This window comes from Erithacus rubecula (assembly GCF_903797595.1).
Source record: "Erithacus rubecula genome assembly, chromosome: 3".
In the NCBI taxonomy this organism is placed as follows: Eukaryota; Metazoa; Chordata; class Aves; order Passeriformes; family Muscicapidae; genus Erithacus; species Erithacus rubecula.
In genome coordinates this window covers 54,909,794-54,931,927 of record NC_136689.1, presented here as the reverse complement: position 1 = coordinate 54,931,927, position 22,134 = coordinate 54,909,794, and the positions used below count along the sequence as shown (strand labels likewise).

Sequence of the window (22,134 nt, the reverse complement as noted above, 5' to 3'; positions counted from 1 at the left end):
CAGAATCTGTCAGAAAATTTCAAGTATCTCTTTCATATATCAAGCTTCATATATTCAAACACAGAACTTTAAAAAGTGGCTTATTCTAAATTGTCTCTTTATCACCTTCACTAGATTTACTGTATATAAATAGTTCTCTCCTACTGGAAAAATCTCAATTTGTCCATCAGCTAATAATGTGAAAAGATTCAAGAGAATTACAAACTAATGCCACAAAATACATATTGTGTTTTAAAAATAAGCAGCAAGGTCTCACATTTATTAGTCATGGATTTTTGGACTTCTTCAGTGCTCAGTTACACTCCTAAACACAGAACAGGTGATTTCACCTTCCCTACAAGAACCACCATCCTTGATCACATAGGCCTGCCCATGAACAGACACCACACACTAGTTAGGCACCTTCATTGTTGAGTGGTTTGGCATATCCTACTGGGCTTGAGCTGAAGCAACTAATTTGTGTCAAGTGAGGCCATGGGCTTAACTTCTGTCATGTTGGCTAATACTCAGTCAAATCCTGGGGACACAAGCAAGTCTTTCACTGCACCATGACTGGAGACAAGAAGTGGAAGAAGAGGAAGATAGAAGGGGAGAAAGGGAGACAAGGGCATATGTTTTGCCAGAGAAATTAGACAACATAAAATCTTCAAACGTGACAGTAGGACAGGCGAGAGCTTATTTGTCACAAACTTTAGGTAGACCATTAATAATAGGTTTAGTGGACTTAGCCAGAGGCAGATTACTGATCCTTTGCAAAGCTGCTAGTTCTAGTAGCATTACTTAGGCAACATAGTCAGCAAGTGTTGAGTATTTAATTCCAGAGTCAGAGATAACAAACAAGCACTGTGACTTGTACATTTTTAAACAGAAAACTTTCCAAAAGAGCATTTCTTAAAATACTTTACTGGAAAATATTACATTATTTTTGAAAACATTGTATAGAAATTGAATGCCAGCATCATTCTGCTATATTTGAAGATAAAGTTGTTGGAACTTTTTCTCCTAATTTAAATGGAAATCATGAATAACATACACCACATAATGTAATTATGAAAAATATACACCACCAATGCCTTCTAAAAATGTCTCAATGTACAAATTCTGCTCCCTAACAGCTTAAATTCACAGCATCAAAAAAATCCCAACAGATGATCTATGACAGGTAAGAACTTGCTGAACAGTATTTTTTTTCAAGCAAAAAGGCAAATACCTGCAAAACTCACTTATCTTACATCAATTTGATTTCTTATCTTGGATGATTATGTAAAAACAGCATCAGAAATAATCCCTTGATAATTAAGGAATGACCTGAGGGTCCTGCTGTACCATCTAATGAACACACAGGTGCTAGAAAGAGCATTATTTTCAGAAAGTATTACAGCTTACCATGCCCGGAGGGATTCCTGTTTGTGACCTCTAATTTGTCATGGAAGCCAGAACTGCTGTTAAGGTCTTCCATGTGTGCATCAAGGCTGCTGAAGCCATTTACTTGATTTCTGTCACTGGTGAGAGTTTTAATGCGGGTTGGGATAGGTTCAAATGTAGGGTCTAACTCCAAGATCAGCCTGTTCAATTGTTCAATGGACTGATCAATATCCAAAGTTGGAGAAGCTGCTAAGTCCCCAGCATTTTGTCCTAGATCCAGGCCATTTGTGTTTCTCTGAGGCATTGGCCTTGACTTAAAACTGTCAGCACTTCCAAGTTCTTCAGCTTCTGCAGCACCCTGCATGCTTCCTAGCCCTCTCTGCACAGCATCTCTGCTGCTAGAGCCACGTGTTGGAGCATCTGGGATTTGGGACTGGCTCTGGACACTGCCCAAATTCTCCACAGTGCTATGAATGCCAACTCTAATTTCAGTCTCTGGGGTAAAGCCATATTGGTGAGCAGTGACCATCTGCTGCTGGCGTACCCAGGTCTGAGTAGAGTAGTTACTTGGACCATAGGCTTGTGGATGGGGTGAGACAGAAGGATTCTGTTGCAATTGTTCAGTTGACTTAGGCTCAGTGCTTCCAAATGATCTCTCATAGAATGAATCCACACCAATTCCCAGGTCTGCAGCAAAAGCATTGTGATGCTCTTCCCCAGCATTACTTCCAAAGCCATCTGAAAGAAGTGAGTTCTGACTGCTCTTGTGGCAACTGAAATTCCCCAGGTGGGTGGAGTGCTGCCCTTCTGAGGAAGACAAAGTCCCAATGCTATCCACACTGTGAAGGTCATGATTAGGCATTTCGTCATCCAGAATATCAGTCTCCCTGTCCTTCATTTTGGTGACTTCATTCAGGTGAACTTGAGCTGGCACTATGTGGTGAGTAGCACTGTACTTACTTTGAGCATCAGTCATATTCTTGGTGGTGCTGACAGACTCCTCTAGACCAAAGCCACTGAGCAGCTGGTCCAGTTCTGCCTTCTCTTGTGGGCTCAGACCCCGTTTGCCTCCTGGGACAAGGCGTTCCTCAGTCTTGTCTGTTCTGATGGAAGCTGTGGAGTGTCCTGAATCACTACTGACAGACAGGGTATGATCACTGTGATCAGGACTGCTTGTAACATGAACACCCTGAGCATCACCAGGGATGTTGCTGTCTGAAGAGCTCTTCTTTCTCACTTTTGCATACAGACTGCCATCAATGGGACCTTGGGTATGCAGCACTGTGGAGATAAAAGCAAAAAGGAAAGGGAGAGATAAGGACAAGATAAGGGCTTTGACAAATGTTGTGCCACAAGTATTAACGCTAACGGTATTGTTTCTGCAAAACTAAATCAACTCTAACTACAGCAAATACCAATGACATTATCCTCTTTAATTTTACAACATTTTTCTTGGTGGAAATACAGTATGCCTTTTTTAGCTCAAGATCAGATAAAATTCTCTCCTTTTATGCCATTTTGAGTGCATGTTTATGGCTCCACAAACTCTTCATAGTAATTTAAAGAATCCCACTATTACAGCACCAGAAATTTGAGAGGTAGCTACTATGCATTCCATTCAGAGCAAGAATATAAATTTTATAGACTATTTTTACTTGATGGTCTGACTATACTACAAAGAACCATTTCCTCCTTTTTTTGGTGGTGCAAGGGAAAAAGCTTTTAATGAGAGCTGCAGTCATTGGAATATATATAAAGCCTCTTCACAAAGAAAGGCACAAATAAATGTTAAGAGTATGACATTTCTACACATATGAAGAATCTGGTATGCATATCATGTTTTTGTTTCAAAAAAGGATGAATGAACTTAAGTGGAACCCTCCATGGAAGCAGCTATATTTGTCTTACTCTCGTCTAACACATCACACTTAATACATCACACAGGTTAGACCAACATGAGGTCAAAGTATGGCTACTGAACTTTTATCCAATGCTGCAAATAAGCACAATTCTATTTCTCAAGAAAAGTTTTAGGAATAAATATGTCTAGTGTCTGTAAAGCCAAGAAAGTAAAGTAAGTAGTACCACTTTCAAAGGACTTAATGCTTGTTTACCAGAATATTTATATTAAGCAGATACTTCTGAAAAGCTTTTCCTACCTATAGTCTGAGAACGGTTTGAGATTAAGAAAATTAAACCATTATAATTTAGGAACAGGCAGACTTTTCTCAAAGGTAACCATCAATTTGCTCTAACAATGGTGCCTTTTTAGGAACCAAAAAATACAACTCTGCATTATAAACAGAAAGAAAGCATTATAAAACAGGTAAGAAAGAATGAAACTCTGAGCTCAACAAAAATCCAGCTGTTCCAGAGGATATTCAAATTTGCAGCTTCTAATCATGAAAATAAGATGCCTATTGCACATAACAAAATTACTTTCTAATTTGCATGGTTGAAGGAAAGCATTCTTAGATTAATTTGGAGTTTTTAATATTAACTATCATCACAGAATATATCATAGAATGGTTTGGATTGCAAGGAACCTTAAACACCATCTGTTCCAAACCCCTTTCCAACACCTTTCACTAGCCCAGGTTGCTCAAAGCTCCATCCAAACTGTCCTTGAGCACTTCCAGGGAATGAGGCATCCACAGCTTTTCTGTGCTGCCTGTTTCAGTGTCTCTCCACCCTCTATTTACTATTTATATCTTATCTAAACCTCTCCTCTTACAGGTTAAAGCCCATTCTGTCACTACATGATCTTGTAAATAATCTCTCCATCTTTCTTGTGGGCTCCCTTCAGATACTGGAAGGGTGCAATTAGTTCACCCCTTTTTTCCTTTCCCATTTCCAGACTAAACAAACACAAATTTTTCAGCCTTTCCTCACAGGAGATAAGAAAAGCCATCCATGCTTCCAACCAATTTGGTGGCCTCCTCTGGGTCTTGCTTCCTGTGCTGGGGACCCCATAGCTGCACTGCAGCACTGCAGGTGGGATTTTACCAGAGTGAAGGGAGAGAATTGTCTCCCTCACACTGCTGCCCATGCTGCTTTTGATACAGACCAGGACAGACGTGGCTTTCTGGGCTGCAAGACCATGTTGCTGTGTTGTGTCCAGCCTCCCAACCACCAGCACCCCCAAGGTCCTTCTCAGCAGGGCTATTCTTGATCTGCTCATCACAGGTACTGGGGGATCCTTCAACCCAGGTGCAGCACCTTACACTTGGTCTTATTAAGCTATAAACTATATAGATATATATATAGTTTATATAGATATATAGTAGATACAGATATATATATACACACTATAAATATATACAACCATAATATATTAAAGCTTTATATATATATTGTTTGTGTGTTCAAAAAACTAGGAGAAATTAACTATAAAGCACAAAATACAAGGGTTTGCAATTGTTCTTCTGTTATATAACACATTTATTTCATATTCCACCTTTTTCTTAAACAATTTTAGAATACCTCTGCACTAAGACTTTTCGACTCCACTTTACCCTGATCTTTATCCATAAGTTTCCCAAAAAAGGTGACAACCAACTTAATTGTAAAAGCAAAGCTATGCATATAGGCAGGGAACAGTTTTGACAAAAAAAAAAAAAAAAAAAAAAAAGAGAAAATATAACAGCAATGCAAAATTTCATTCTTTAAACCTTGCTAAGCAATGGTACCACAGAGGCCTTATATATTCAATATCTCATCTCCATGCACAACTCAATCCCTGCTACCATTTTTTTCTAAGGAAGCAACACTTCAAAATTCAGGAGTAATACAGTTGTCAAAAACCAGGATCACAACAAAGGTGACCTAAGTAATGCTGGAATTTAATTAACTAAACCAAAGGGCACCACTTTCTTTCAACTGGACTACTCTCCCCAGGAGCTGTTCCAACTCTCTGAACTGCCCAGGCTGAAGCCCAACAACATTCCCATGCTGAGTCTGAATTACACACACACACCTCACCATCAGGGCCTCTCTTGTAACTGAAAATCTCAGAGTAAAGGTTATTTGTATTTTCACTTCTCTACCTGATATACAAAGAGCAACTTATTTAAAAATTAGAACCTGAAATACTAACACATACCAAATTTAGTGACATACTTCCAAGTCTGTGCTTTCCTGGCACTTCTCTCCTTGAAATCCAAATATTCAAGGGCAGGCTTGTGAGTTAAAAATATTTTAGTCTCTAAGCCTTTTGACTTGTCCCAACAGCTACCTGCTGTCCATTCATCACTTGGGAAAACATACACAAATGAAAGCAAACTAGGGAAACTCATACACCACAAATTCAGCAAGAGCTGTTCTGATCAGTCCACCTGAACAGAAAGAAGATGATTGCAAATACACAAACTTTTTCAAACTGTATCCTTGTTCATGTTGCAGCAGGAAACATTACAGAAGATCTAGATTATCTTTTATCAACCTCATAAATAAATATTTTTACCTTTAGGCGAACCCGGACAAGTCCTGAGCTGCATTCTTTTGAAGTTAAATCCTTTTATGTGTGCTTGTCTTTTCCTTTCTCCCTCTCTAACAAAGACAGGTCTTCATTCCTTACAAACTCTTCCTGTGTAACTCATACAAAATCCATAGAGAAATACATGGGGTTTGCATTTCCATCTCTTGAACCACAACAAAGCTACTTACCTCTTTACTAGCCATGACCAGGAATTTTCTGCAGTAGTCTATCACTGGCTTGTTTTCATCAACTAAAATTCTCTAAAAAAAAACTCTGCACATAGGAAAACTAAAGTTAGGGAAAACCTCCGAGCTTAAGAAGGCCAGAAATGTCTGCTCCTGCTGTTTGAGCTGCAGTGACTGTTTCTGCTCCTGGAGGTAAGGAGTCTTGCTAAAGAATCATGAGACTTGTATCAGCCAGAAAAAGCAAATGAAAATGTAAACACAAGGGAGGAGCTGGAAGAGGCAATCATGTTCAATGAAATCTGAACTACTGCAGCTAAGGAGGAGTGGAAACGTGTTGGCTGAAAAGGTAACTCAGTCTAAAAGCTCTTCTCTTACAATGGTTCTTTTCACAGTCTGTTTCAATTCCAAACAAAGTGAGTGAATTTCAGTTTCTAGATCACAGACATCATTCTTCCCAAAATGAACAGCTGCTAGAAAAAGTTGTTCTCCTGCACTGACCAATCAGGCTGGACACTCATCCACATCTTCAAGAATTTGTGTATTACCAAAATTCTCAAGCAGGAAAAGCTTTCTGGAAATCCTGTAGCAGTAACGCTTTTATCTAGCAGCTGCTGCTCTCAAGCTCCCAGATCCCAGAAGGCTTTACCTTCTCTGTCTCTGAAATGAATCACCTCAAACTAGGGGAAGTGAAGCTGTTAGCTCCTCCTTTAGTAACAGCTGTATCTCACCACAGAGCAGCCCACAAACTTTTGCTCTAAACATTATTCCAAATATACATCACCACCAGACAGCTGTGCCCCTGGAAAATGTTCATTTTCTATTTTTATTTCAGTGCTGTCAGCACTTTAATGACTTCTCAGCTGAAAAAAGGAGTTCTTGTATCCCCAAAATACATCTACCTATTCATTGTTTACAAAGGAGTTAAAAGTTAAGTTCAAACCTAATTTAGAAAGTAGACACTATTTGGTTCAAGTGTTGCAGTTCTTGCAGACCAGTAAATGGTTGCACAAGAAACAAGTCAAGACTCTGATAAAAGACACGAAGCACACAACACTTGCTATGCTACCAGTATTTTTCCAGAAGCAGAGAACTGGCTCTCTCTTTTGGGATGATGCAGAATTGCTGTTAAATTGGAAACATCCTATATTTTCCTCAAAGTCATGAAAAGAAACAAAGTTTGTGAAAATTCCTAATGCAAACTGATGAGTCTCAAGATGCAAAATCAGTTTTAATCTCACTGCATTTTGGTTCTCTGTGAGGAAAAAAGCCCAGCTGTTTTCCTTGCTTCAATTACAGGCCTTCTTTGCTCCTTCATAAGCCTGAGCTGTATGTAGATGCCAGTGATTTTGGACCAACACTGAGCATGCTTGAGGCTGAGGCTCAACACTGACACCTGCACTTAGCTAGATTAACAGAAGAAACACAGATAACAGAAATAGCATTACTGCATACATTAACTTATCCTATGGATAAGTTTACTTGAAACAGATTCATTCAGACAGGTGATCATGCTGCTCAAATTTTATTGTTCTAAATATAGAATAATATGGTGCTCTTGGTGGTGCTCCATCACAAGAATGCCTTGGGATAACCACTGGTTAAACCTATCCATGGATGTGTTTAGAAAGATGTTCTCTGACCATATCACTCAACCATTTTTGCTTCCTGTGTTACCAGTACCAGGCTTCCTGGGATGCATCACCTTTTGCAGTACTAAGTACATCCATCTATGTGCACATTCCCACATGTGAGGTCAATTGGATTACTGGGTTCACCAGTCTGATCCACTTCAGATACAGATTTAAATTTTGCAAGAAAGGCTGCAATATACACGTCTTCAAAGTTTTTATGCTGACTGTTGTAAGTACAGATAGCTGGACTGGTGCAGAGTGGCAGAGAAGGGTCATGCAAACAAACAAATCACAATTAACTGATCAAAAAATTAGGGGGAAAAAATATGGATTGTGAATCCGTGTCATCTTAGAACCTGGCATTGCCCAGTTGTGGTGCTTTCTACAATTTGGAGACCTAGAACTGCATTAGTACAACTCTCAAACTGTGACATAAAAAATAGATCTTGATTGGTGCAAGGCTGTGAGGTTCATAAACATAAAATTTCAGGTTCATAAACATTAATCTGGCAATCCTTTAATATATTTTTTAAGAGGCTTTAGAAAATTATTATTTGAGGGTAACAAAATTTAACTAGAAAGGAAGGAGAAAGGTATGAAGTCATCTATCACTTTTTTCCTCAACCTGATCCAAGCCAACCTGATATTCATATATGCATTACATTTTAAACAAAATTATTTCCAACATGAAAAAGCAATACCTAAGTCATCAGAAAACTGTTTGGTTTGCTTGGTTTCTCAAATCCCTGAATATAACAGAAAAATAAAGAGGCTGAAGAAAACAAGGCATGTTATCACAAAAAAAAAGTGAACAAACACTCTGAAAGGAAAACAACTCACGGGATTGTTGTCAGCAAAATGCCAACAAGCAGAACACACAGGATTCACATGAGGTCCTTAAACCTTGAATCTTTTCAGAAGCAGAAGACACCCAAGACCCCACAGAACCTTTATTTGTGCAAAGGTTAAGATTAATTTCCCAGTCAGAAGGTCACATTTGTACTTTAATGTTTTTACAAGTACACTACAGCAAGAAAAAAGTACTTCACAAAGTACTAGCTTCAATACCAGAGGCTGGCTGCTGTTCAGTCAGTATGGAAAACAGGCAGAGTCAGCCAGCACAAGTTCATCCTTAGAATACTACTGTAATTTATCATCATCCCACTTCTGCCTACCTAGGATCAACAGAAAATAATATTTGTTCCATGATCCAAAGTACAAAGAATAGACTGATAAATTTACAAGTGCTACCCAATATACAGAAGCTATTGATTCTACTTCAGCAAAATTTTCTCAGCTATTTTAAGCAAAGACATGAAGTACCTTGTGCTTGGATAACCAGCAAAAGAAAAAGATAACATCATAGTATGGAAACATTGCCACAAGTACAAAACACTAAGAAAAGTTTAAGGGTATTTCAAAGCCACTAAAACACGTGAAACTATCTCCCTTTGTTCTTATCAAAAACACAGCCCATCTTCAGGAACACTTCAATAATTGTAAGTGCATACTCCAAATTTTGACATTCATAATTCATGATTATTCTAACAGCTGTATTCATACATCATGAGTCATGGCATTTCTCTTACTACACTGCTAGGCTTTCAGGAAAAATTAGTTATGGCCACCAAATATAAAGCAGCAGAAAAACACTGATGGCTCTTTATGGTTGCTGAAAACTGTACAGAACGACAGTGAAAGGCTTAAAGTGGCTGTCTAAAAGGACAACATAACAAATTTACTCCTTTTTTTAAATACTGAACATGTAGTTTCAAAGTATTGTTGTTTGTAATAAAATTGCTCCACCACTCTATGGCACAATAAAATGATTTTCAGGTGTTTCTAAACAAGTACACATATTAAAAAAGAAGCTCAGGTACACATATGTTTAGCAGAGCTCTTTGATTTTCTAACTCACTAATTGAACTCAAATGATTTTGCACTGGTACTCAAAAGACTTGTAATTTATTTTCAAGTAATAGAGCAATAGCAGAAGCAATATGGAATAACCTTATATGATAATAATTACAGTATTTCTTTCTTGTAAAAAATTTTTGAAGATGGTCTACACACATTAAACATAAGCATATACGAACATAACAAATTAGGTATATTTGGTGGGAAACTTTTACTGTACCTAAATGATTAAGAACTGAAGTTTCTTGTACAAAGAATATTTTATGTGTATTTACTGAAAGTAGCACAGGGAATATGCCGACATAGAAAACTTTAGATAAGCTTCAGAAGTTCAGCAAGTTCTTTAAATGGGTAACAGTTTAGGCAACATTCTTCAAGAGTCAAATAAGATAGAAAAAAACAGTATCTAGCCCATACTGCTTGAGAGAGAGCTCACTGCAATGGGCCATTTCAGAAACTGTACCTGGGACTCCAAGAACAGAGATAACATAAACAATAAAAATAGCTGTAGTAATGCAACTTTTACTTTCACAGTTGGAGAGGGTGTGTCCACAGTAAGAAAGAGGATTGGGTTCTGACAAAAAAACTTCCTTCTGCTTACTGAAAGTTGCCTCCACCTATTCAGTCTGGAAGGAGTTTGAACTAGTGTTCTTCAGAGTTTGGATTCTGCCCATGCTTGAATGCAGAATCTCGAGTAGATATGATAAGTATGCAGGCAGACCTGCAGTCTACCCCGTCTCTCACTTTCCTCTTACTGCTTAGCAGTCTGATCCAAAGCTTTCTGATGTCCAGGATAATCTTTGCAAACAACTTAAGTCTTAAACAAAAGGAATCATGGATAAATATTTAACAGTTAACAAGTGAAACTGCTGGAGCAGGGATAGAGGTGCCCAGGACAGCTTCCTGGGATCAATACATGGGTAACAAATTGTACTATCTCTTGCAAAGCTTCCCTGATCACTAAAACAACAAGCAAAGCACTAGAGCTAACTACACTAAAGACTGTTAATGTTATTTGTACAATTAAAATTCTTCTGTCACTTAAAAAAAATATAATCTCCTGTTTTGGAGGAATTTTTTCAACCACAATTTAGTATCAGTGCCTGTGGTCTATAATGCTAAAAAAAACCACTTAGAGAGTATTAAGCTTCACTCTGTACCCAAAATTGAATGTAACAGGCACCTCTTCAAAATTCAGACATTAAAATCTAAAGCTGTGGGACTCAGGAGGGCTGTCTTTTATTATGCTTTTTTCCAAAGTCAAACCCACCAGCACATATATGAGGTGTACATTCTTCATGTACTAACACCATGTTGGAAACACATGCAAGGAGATAAAAAGCCTCTCCACATATCACTATTTGCAGAAGATGCTTCCTGCAGAAACCTTTCCAGGAAAAGTCCTCAGTTCTTCAGTAAGTATTCAATGGCAGAAACTGAACACATATTGTTTAACTAACTAGTGACATAGAACCAAGCCCTCCTGACCAAAGCAACCTCATAACAAAAAAAAAACATATTTTGAACAAGCTGTAACCAGAAACTCATCAGGCCTTTATAACCAACAGAGCATGCTTGCCAAAGGGGAGAAAAGTGTGAACATCACAAAATCATTATCTTACAAAAGAGGTGTTGCAGTGGCCAGCTGAAACCACCAAGCAAGACCAGGAGAGTCACTGGAAAGAAGTGACTAGAAAGAAGGAAAGGTACATGATGTTAAAAGATCAGCAAAAGGGCAGAAATTACCCCCAATCAGAACAATATGATTACTTCAGGATTCACCAGAAAAAGGATTGCTATTGCTTCATGGTGGCCTAAAAAAAAAAAAAAACCCAAAAAAACTATCTCTTGTTCTGTAGTCTTCCCAGATATTTGTCATTTGGCAATCATAATGAATTTGGTATCTTAGCTCAAGTTCATTCATGCACATGCAATGATTCTATGACCTCTTACATCATGTGCAAACAGCATCATGACTGATAATGTCCTCTATTCACATTTCCTTTGTTTGCTAGAGTAAACACTCACATATGGATGACGCATGTAGCTCAGTGCATGCACGCTTTGGTGCAGACACAGAGTGGGCATTTAATTGATTCTCCTTCTAGTCTTAGGAAAGAACCAAATCCTAATTTGTACTAAGGCATTTTGGATTTTTTTTTCCTTACTCTTTTAATCTCTGATGTTGCCATGCTAATTTTACTCTCGAGCAAACATGGTGTTAAAATATATCCAATACCTACAGCATCAAGAAGGTTATTTTTCCTTGTCTAATGATGTTAAACAGGTGAGATGCCCTATTGCCTTCAAAAGGAGAAGGAAGAGTTGTTCAGGAAGGAGGTGCAGGGAAGAAAAACACCTGTGGCAGAGGTTTGCATATGATACCTTTTTCCAGCTTACCTAGAAACAGAGGTCAGAAAAAGTTCAAAGAATAAATGCAGATACATTTAATGAAGGACCTTCAGGTACACTAAGGGCAGACAAAGCCTCCCCAAAGGGCTACACCCAAAATGGTCAACAGTCACAAGTTTTTCAGAGAGATATAAGTTTGGTCTATTTACCTGTCAGGGCTTAATTCTCCAATTACAGCTTCAGGAAATGAAGTCATATTCATCTAGTTTGCACCCCCTCCCCCCCAATTCACTTTTCTTTATATTTTTCAGGGCCTTCAGCTTCACTCACTAGTTTCAGGCCTAGAAGAATTGTTTTGTCTGACCAAAATGCATAGACAGTAACTAACATTTTATATGGAGTTTAAAGTTATGCACTAATGCTCTACAGGATTTGAAAAATATAAAGGCTAAAATCTTAAGGCATCACCACTTGCAACTTTTTGTTCAACCTGGTCGACTAAACAGGTTGTAAAATTGGGTGAGCAGGCTTCTCCTATTGTATTTGTACATGAGAAGAGATATTGATTTGGATATTGACAACCATAGATTGCAGCTGACATGCCTAAGAAGCACACATACTAAAAGATAAATGCAAACCTGCTGATAAAACCATATAAGGTAGGTAAAGATAGACTTGGTTGAAAAAGAAGTGTTACACGGCCCCTGTGTTAATGCTAGTCACAGTCACATGTGTCACCTTCCTCCTAGTTTCAACTATCTGAATCTGCTGTGCTGAAGAGAGAGGTCTTTTGCACAGCCTTACAAAAGTAGAACTGCAGAGAATATTTAAATGTCACATAAACTACATTAACATCTATTAACACACTCAAATTTCACCCTATGAAATATATTGTATACCCTATGGGTATAGAAGTGTAATGAAAGCTTTTTACAAAGGGCTAGTGAATAAATCCTTGGGATAACAACACTGTCTATTACTGAGAAAGGACAGAAATAAATTGGAGGACATTAAAATGCATTTTTTTCTTTTGAAAGCAAAAAATTTGCTTTACAGTAGCTTGGAAGTATTTAACAAGTGCAACCTGTGCTTCAGATAAGTCTTAAAATGTTAAATCAATGTTAAAAACATTGATATCAAGGAGTGTGGAGACAAGTGTTCTCAGAAATGGAAGTACAGTTAGTGACAGGGAGAAGGCTCCTGGAAAAAATCCAGGGGCCTAAGGAACCCTGGTTCTCATCTCTTCTTGTCTTCAAACATAAGACTTTCAATGTTTAGGTTAGGTATAACTATTCCTCTTTGGCCCTTACCATTTTGGGGGAGTTTCTCTTTTTATCTGAGCTAAGTTTAAACTCAGCAGAACTGCCAAATGGTACCTAACAAAATAACTGTCTCAGGCCATTAAGTAAAATGCACATAATTTCTCACTTCAGACACTGTCTTATCAATATGGTTTTATGTTTGAGTAGAAGGAAAAAAACTGGACAAGCCAAGTTCTGGAGCTCAGCTTAGCACTTGAGAAAACACACAAGACTTTCAATGAAGAGTTCAGTATATTTCATGACATATTCCTAAAAGAGACAAATTCGATGTTTCTAATGCACAAAAGAAACCATTTTGTATTAATTTTTTTTCTTAACTCTTTGTCAGCTTCATGATTAAGTGGCCGAATTTAAATTATATCTTTTAAAGAAAAAAAACACACAAAGAAATAGAAGAATTAAATTTTCTCAGAGAAAAATCAGTTAAAAGCAGACACTCCACAATGTTTCATATACTGTTTCAAGGCAGCATTTTATAGTATGAATTCATCTACCTTCTATAGGTTTCTCTATTTTTACTGTCAAATAGATAAGAATTGTTAGAGGACAGCTTTTTATCCCCACCTGCTGCCAAATTTCTCTTTGCCTCAAAGAATACTGCATCCAACTGGTGACTAAAAACTGAAATTAATATTTATTTACCAGGAATTTGTTCTTCACCAGAAATGGCATCAAAGCTGCCATTTCCTTTGGTAGTCATCTGCATTCCAGTTAAGGTACCAAAATCAAGCAGTTTTGCCTCAACTTTTGGGTTTTGCAATATTGAAGGGGCCCTCTGGGAAAAACAAGTGCTTAACAACATAAGAGGGCACCTCCCTACTGAATAGCTATTTACTTTGGGTTGAAGAGAAGAAAAAAAATCTCAGTAATAGTCAAACATCCCATTTCATCACATGACATGGGTACATACCAGAATGTTGGTTATTTATTGCCTCCATGGAAACATTTGTTGCCTACATGGAGACACTTCTCAGATACTTTCCTTTATGAGAAGAAAAGAAGCAGGAGCAGAACAGTTTATAAATATCTGGGAGATTTTGACTGATTATTGATGATTACATTACAAAAGACTAGAAAATCTGGAAAACAACACTCTTGAGATATAGGAATTTGGATTAGTTCAGCCTTACCCTGTTTGGATTTTAAAAAAACTTTTTTTTTTTTTTTTTTGCCAAAGCTGTTTCTGTTCTAATTGTCAAACACCCCTGAGCAAGCAAAGATACTTTGGTGGGAAACCAACAGCAAAGCTTTGTTGAAAAAGAAACTTGAGTATCTGCTTTCAAAGACTAAATCCAAGTCCTTAATTTGTCATTTTAAGCAATTCTAGCATGCACATGTGCTTCTCTTTCCACTTGTAGAGCTGGAAGACAAAAGAGTGCAGAGGCATTTAGCAATTGTTAAAATAAGTAAAATGTCTTAATATGGAACAAGAACCATGTGCATTTCTGGTGCTAATCCACTGAATTCAGTCAAACCAAAACAAATACTATTTTGCCAACAATGAACTTTAGGTTTGCCAGTTTTATTTATTAAAAAATAAAATTAAATTAAAATCCTGTATCTCAAGCAACTGAATGTTGCACACACCAATGGCACATTCTCTCTAGAATGATTTTAGTGTGCTATCAGGATACTTAGAATGGACCTGAGACAAAGCAGTCAGACAGTGCAAAAGGAAGAGTAGCAGTTATGTGTTCTTCCAGTAATTCACTTTTCTATTAAAATTAGTTTATGTTCTTTAGCAGTATATATTAATATCTTTTTATTTTAATATCTTTTAAAAATTTGACTTAATTTTCAGAGCACTTCAGAGCCCAGGCTTTTACCAGGATCCACTGGCAGGTTTCATATAAACTGATAGTTCCCATTCAAAAAAGACTTGCATTTTCAGAACAGTATCTCTTATGCACTATGCCAAGTAATAATCCTGGAAAATAACACTGTAAACTAAAAATAGTTGTTTGTCCTCAACAAAAGACAATTCAAATCTTTACTATCCATCTCAATCCCTCTGGTTTGGGGTGGGAGGAGCTTTTTTCAACACTATTTGTCATTTCAAATTAGAGAGAGATTTTGGAAAATACTACACATGTAGCCACAGGTATCTTGCTATTTTACAGCAAATGAACAACGTTTTGTAAAGCCATACACATTTACTGCATGGTAAATGATACTTTAAAGAAAAAAAAAAAAAGAGTTCTCAGAAAGATCAAAAGTAATTCCTATTCCTTTCTATCACAAAAGTCATTCCTGACTTCAAAACCACAGGAAAAGCAATGGCAATATCTCAGACCTCTACATGGCAGTAGAAAGATCCTATTCTTTTGGTTCCAAATATTACACTTAATTGCATACTTTTAAATCAGTGTAACAGAAGATTCTGTGCTAATGTACTGCTCAAGGAAGAGGAAGTCTGATATAAATTGAAAATTACAAACTTAATATAATTTTTCATCCATTATGGAGGACCACTTCCCAAGGGATCTGAAAAGAAGCAGCATTTATAAGAAGAAATGCAAATAACTTATCGCTTTCCAACTGTCAAAATTCCTTAAGAATATTAAGAATGAAAAATAAAGAACTAAATTCAGATCACGAACTGTCCATAGCATGGCTATATTCAACACATATGTACACAGCCTTATTAATAAAGGGTTCAAGATCATTTAAAAGGCAATTGCTTATGTCTGTAATACTGTATCATGCCAGTAAATTAAGAGCCTTTGGGTATATTTTTCTTTTATCATGTCTTCCCATACCTTGTTCTTTTGGTAATAAAGCCAAATAGTTGTACCATTTTAAAAGAGACACTACTCTCTTATTCACTTCTAATTTCTAATTTAACACAGCAACTTGGAAATACACATTTCACACATATATACCTACTAAACAACTCATGTTCACAAGGCTCTTCCTGACCACCTTGGTAAGGAATTTCATAGGACTATATTTTTTGAAATTAACAAAAAGATGTAATATAAAACCCACCTGTCACACTAGCATCTCAATACACTACTGAAATTCCTATGGGGAAATAAGTACAAGTAAAACCATGAATACCAGCTCCTACATAAGGCTAGAGGGTTTACCTTAATGTAAAGTAGAACTGAAAAAGGTGCTCTGTATGAGACCTCCCTGCACCTTAAACACACCACCATGGTTATGCACTTTCAAATGTACCATGTATTGAACCTTAATATTTTCTGAAGTACAGAAAAGGTTCTCTCTCAGACTTCAGGATGAGAGCTAAAGGCCTCCTATTCTAAGGCTTTTGACTTTGAGCACATTCTGGATGTGAAATCAGCATCTCCTCATAGCAGTCTCTCCCCTGTAAGGAAAACTAGGATGCAATGCACATTTTTAATGCACAAGCATGATACTAAACATCTGCACAAACTACTAAGAGAAGATTGTTCTGCCTGGTGTTTATAAATCTTACACAGAAGATGACCTAACTGCATTATATTTACCTTAAGCAGCAGACTAAGCTTAAACTTGTGTTAAGTAAAGACCTCATCCTTACGAGAAAAAATACAGCTGTCACCTCTGTGCTCCTTGTGATCTTTTGCCCAGCCTATGCAGAGATATTGTTCTGCCTGCAATTCCCTTATTGAATATAACAGAGTAACAGTCTGTCTCAAATATTTACTTGAGAAAAGAATAACTAGATACATCTGTTATTATGGTGTATTTTCTAGCTCAAACCCAAGTGGCTTTTTTTGCAGATGTACAATGAAATTCTCAATATCTATGCTAGCACATCATATTTCTGTTCTATCTCAGGCAATTAAAAATGTACCCTGCACACGAACTAGAAAAAAAAAATCTATTAAATAGCACATATGACTTCTGAATAGCAGGCAAACAAGCTAGTTGTACTTGTAAATGGTCTCTGACCAACTCTTATCAAAGACGTGAGCAGCATACAGTTCTGTATCTTCCAGCAGAGCCTGCATGCTTATCTCTGCTTTCAGCTTCCTGTACTTTTGCAGTTACCTACAATGCAATGCATGAGGATGGGAAGGTCAAATCCATCTAGCCAATCAATCTCAGCAACTAAAAAATATTTGACACCAATGCATTGCTTGTTGAGGGCTAGGTATATGCAGAGGAGGGGGGAAAGAATGGCAGGGGGAGGAAGGGAAGAAATCATAAATTATATGGAAACATCATGGGTAGGAATTAAGACGGCACCTCTAGTCAAGAGTCAATCTCTCTGACATTACTCCTAAAACACACTGCACAGTCTCATCAAACTCTGATGACTCCCTGGGGAGTGGTTTACCTGCTGCATGCAATGACTGCTCTCTCTCTACCCTCTCTATTCCTCCAGTTTTCTGCAGATTGGAGTCTGCTGAGCATTAGGAAATATTCTTATTACAGGAGTGAGGCAGTGGAAAAAGGTCACGCTCCCAGTAAGCTTCTGCCCTCAGTGATGTGGTCATTAGATAGTCAATGCTAAACCCAGATTATAAAAATCAATTGAAACTGAACCTAGAGAGCAGCTAACTAAGTATCCTAGCTTCATGTGTCTCTCATTTGATAACAGGCGAGTTGTAAAAACAAGAAATTTGGCATTTATTCAATACCCTATTTCATGTTTTTACTTGCAACAAGTCAGGCTTGCATGTGCAAGGAACAGGTGTAATGTGCTGAGTCCTTACATGAAAACCACATCCATGAAAAGCACAGCATTCACTCAATCAAAACATCAGGAGAGCATTCACACTGGAGTCAGAATCTGAATGCAGCTACTGGAGGTTTTTATCTTTCGTACACACCATGTGATTACAGAAAAAATCTAAAAAACCTGAAAATAGATATATTTATGAAGGAAGACATGAAAATAGGTACATTCTTTACTGTTTGTTTATTAACAGCCTAGTGCACGATCAGATAACACTGTAACTAAAAGCTACAAAATCACCATTTAATTTTGTCCAATTAGAAGTCCAACTAGAAACTTTTGAACAAAGAAAAAAAAGTCTCTAGGCAAATTTACAAGTAATAAAGCAACTTGTATTAATCAGTCGTGTCTCAATTCATTCTGTGTATTGACAGAGATTATCACTTAACTACTACAGCTTTCTTTCCTAAATAGAGCCATTAATGCTAAATAAGGAAGGGTAGACAGCTACTTCACATATCAGTAAGTGGTGTTAGCTTCAAGCAAATGAGGTCTCCTTTCTTCTTTCAAACACTCTGGATAAGCTGCAAAAGGTTTTACCCTGGTCTAATGTGACAAAATTACTCACCTTCCCCATCGGGGCTCATATTTTCATAGGAATCCCAGCGAATTAGTGGGTCTGATGTATTGTAATCAACTATTACTCCATGATCATTCAGAAGGTGTTCACATCCTAAAATAAAACACGTGTTTGAGACCAAAAATTATCAGTCACATATGTAATTATATACACACACAGATGTATATATGTAGCTTTCTGACAGACTTTTGCTCCCTGAATGGCAACACCCTATTCTGAAATGTCAGAAGAAGCAAGAGGAGAAGAAAGGTTAAACAGTTTAAAAATAAATTTTGAAAAAGCTTAATTTATCATTCAGAGAATTTTATTTTGAACTTTTTGATTATGATGTAGGCTGATAACTTGGATCAGTCCCTAAACATAACTAACACGGATGATTGGCCCAGTCCTGGAGTGTCAGATATGATAAAGAGCTTTTGAGAATGAAATCATGAGTATCTATAAGAAGATGGTTCTAAATTAATTATAAAATTAGACTTCGTTATAGATTTTATTGTGATCCATATAGGTTATCATTCTGATACCAGAGCAATTTATCACTAAGGATGAACAGGGAGAGCTGAAAACTGTGACTTCATGTCCCTTCCAGTTGCCCCAAGGTGGCAGCTGTGCAGAATCTGAGAACAGGCAGCTGGCTTCCAATGTGTTTTGCTGCATTTAAGTATGCTCTGCTGAACGTACCTGGACTTTTCAGCAGTAATGCATGTTTTTGTACCCTTATCAAGGCATTAAATAATGTTCAGGTTTCATAGTTCAAGTTTTAATGTTCAGGTTTTATCACTGGATATAGTGAGGAATTTAGGCATACTCCAGTGATTCAAAAGCAAAGCACAGGCATCAAGAATTCATGACCTTGAACTTGGCTTTGATACTGATGCAAATCAAACAGACTGTGTTTTCTCTTCTGTCTAGATTAGGGAACAAAGAAATCCTCAGTTATCAAACCTTTGGCTGTGTCTGCAAAGCAAGTCCTACTGTAAATTTTTCTAAAGCAACAGTATCGTGCACATACTGTGACTTTCAAAACAAAAATAGTTATAATTAGGACAAGATGCTACAGTCCTGTACTTTTATATGCAGCCTGTAAAAAGCACCTGTAGAAAGTTTCTGTGATGACATTTGTCACAACGCAGATTTATAAACTTTATTATTAAATATTCAGGAGTCTTATATTCTTGGCAATTGCATTCTTTCTTACAAATATCACAGTCAGTTATGTTCCAGAATACTGTGTCCAGCTACAAGCTACAGAATACAAGAGTTATATTAATAAAGCAAATTCAGGGGAGCATGACAGGAGTGATCATGACTGAAAGACTTTCCCTGTAAGGAAGGGCTGAGGGGTCAGGGCTTCTTCAGTCTGGAGATGAGATGGTCTTGACATGGAGCTGACAGCAGCCTCCTGAAGGCTGTAGAGGAGACAGCCATGTTGGAGCAAGGCCGAAGGAAAAGAAACAGGCAAAATTTGAATCTGGGTAATTCAGAGTCAACATAAGGAAAAAATAATTCTACTATGAGGACAGTCAGACATTTAAATAGCCCACCCACTGAGGCTGTGATGTTTCTGTCCTTGAAGTTTTTCATTATTTGACTGGACAAAGCTCTAGGCAAACTGGTCTAACCTCACAAATGAGCCTGGTTTCAGCAAGAGGATGGACTAGAGATACCCTATAGTTATTCTACATTTCTATACTATTTTCAGATGCAGAAAATTCATTTTGCAGAAATTGTACATAAGTATTTCAAGATGTCACTGAAAGCCAGGAAATAAACTCTCAAACCAACTCATAGGTTAGAAAGACAACATTACTAGCAGTGCTGGCAGCATGGGGATTTCTCCTCAAGCCATGTACCCCCAGTAACCTAACAGACCAGGTTATATTCCTGAAACAAATACATACTCATCATATGCTAATTATTTCCGTGGACTTATTTGGATATAGTTCCAGATTTTCTTATTAACTGTGACAGCTACAGCTAGTCTGTAGCCATGCAGATAATTTGGCCTAACAGACACCGATTGGACCAACCCAGTTTGTTCGATAACAGAAATAAACAACTCCTCAGGTGTGAATGTGATTGGCTGAATTCAAGCTCAAATAGGGGACCACAGCCAATCCCGTTGAACCACAAATGCATCCATACCTTTGGCCAGTGAGCTGGGCGGAGTTAAAACCCTTAACCAATCACGTTTGTAAGCGTGGGGGGATTCAAAGCCCCTGTGAAAGGGGGTGCATCAATAAACCTCGGCTGGTGCTGCGTGAACTTGGGGTGTCATTGTCACACTCCTGTCTCCAACATCAGCAACAATTAATCTTTTATCTTTGAGAGTATTTCAAAACATGTGGTGATATAATGTACTCCTCTTACCATTCTTTGCTCTGATAGATGATCCTTATTCTCAAAACTAAGATCTCTACTAGGACATATTAACCACTAATATAAGTAAATAAAGAAGCATTAGCTGGCACAAGACTTGTTAGTCACAGATGTAGAGAATTAAAAATTTCATATTTTTTACAAGAGAAGGGAATAAAGAAGGAAAAAAATATTTTTAAAAATATGCATATTTCAATTGATTTCAATATGATTTCTTTTCAACGTAAGCATATTTTTTGTTCTCTATGCTCACCTTGAATTTTCTCTGGAGTTTCTGAAAACACTAATTCCACCTTGCTGTAATCAGGGAAACGGTCATCTGAGAACAAAGGACAGAATTTCATCAAGATGTTTGCCAGGAGAGCAGTTTCAAAGCACTCAGAAATCAGAATTCTCTATAGCTACCTACACATGCACTCTCATCACTCTTCCCTTCCCACTGGCAACTTAGTATCTGCTTCTAAAAGCCACATTCTTCAGAAAAGACCACATAAACGCTAGCTGGAGTTTTGCTTGCTTTCTAGAACAGTCAAAATCAGAAGAGATACACAGTTCCTACCCCCTCTCTAGACAGACATGCCTTATAAAGAAAACACACCCAAGAAAACTAAAAGTGTTCCCCTTATTGGCTAAATCACAATACTTGGCCTCAGAACTTTTGGCAGCCTTATGTTGCATGTTGCAGGAAAATATGCTTGATTTTAGTTTGCTAGTAACATGGGCTGAGGAAGTTCCAATCCTGCATATAAAGGCAATAAAACTGATAATGAGATTTGGAAAATATGAGGACTAGTGCGACACATATTCAAGTCTGTCAGAAAAATTTGTGTCCATTTTTGATATTCTGAAGCATATTAAAAGACTCAAACATTTCACAAACACATTATCAGACTTTATGACTGTTTTCACTAGCCAAAAAAGGGAACAATTTAGCTCCTCTTATTTTCTTCAGTGGTGACTAAGAAAGTCACCATTTAAATGAATGTCAGTTGTTTTTATAAATGTGAGAGAAGGTGATAAGGACTAATCTGAATTATTCTGACAATTTAATTTGCTTGAAGAGCTTTTCCTGTCATTAGGGTTTCACTGGTGTTACACACTACCATTTATCTAACTCAAAGCAATCTCCCTTTCCCCAAAAATAAATAGGGGGGAAAAAAATAACAGAATCCTTTTTGAAAACACATGCTGAAGATCATCACATGCACATGCTTGCACACCTGCACATATACACATCCC

The 22,134-nt window shown here is 37.4% G+C and overlaps 1 protein-coding gene across 4 annotated transcripts in view; it reads right to left on the bottom strand.

The window, feature by feature from the left end:
* TNS3 (tensin 3) overlaps window positions 1-22,134 on the bottom strand; it is a 210,003-nt gene that overhangs the window by 53,084 nt on the left and 134,785 nt on the right. For all 4 annotated transcript variants that reach the window (XM_079301977.1, XM_079301978.1, XM_079301979.1 and 1 more), the window contains 3 exons: window positions 21,149-21,214; window positions 18,505-18,609; window positions 1,387-2,646 (listed from right to left, as the gene is read on the bottom strand). In XM_079301977.1, the coding sequence (XP_079158103.1) occupies window positions 1,387-2,646; window positions 18,505-18,609; window positions 21,149-21,214 (1,431 nt within the window). The remainder of the gene's footprint in view (window positions 1-1,386; window positions 2,647-18,504; window positions 18,610-21,148; window positions 21,215-22,134) is intronic.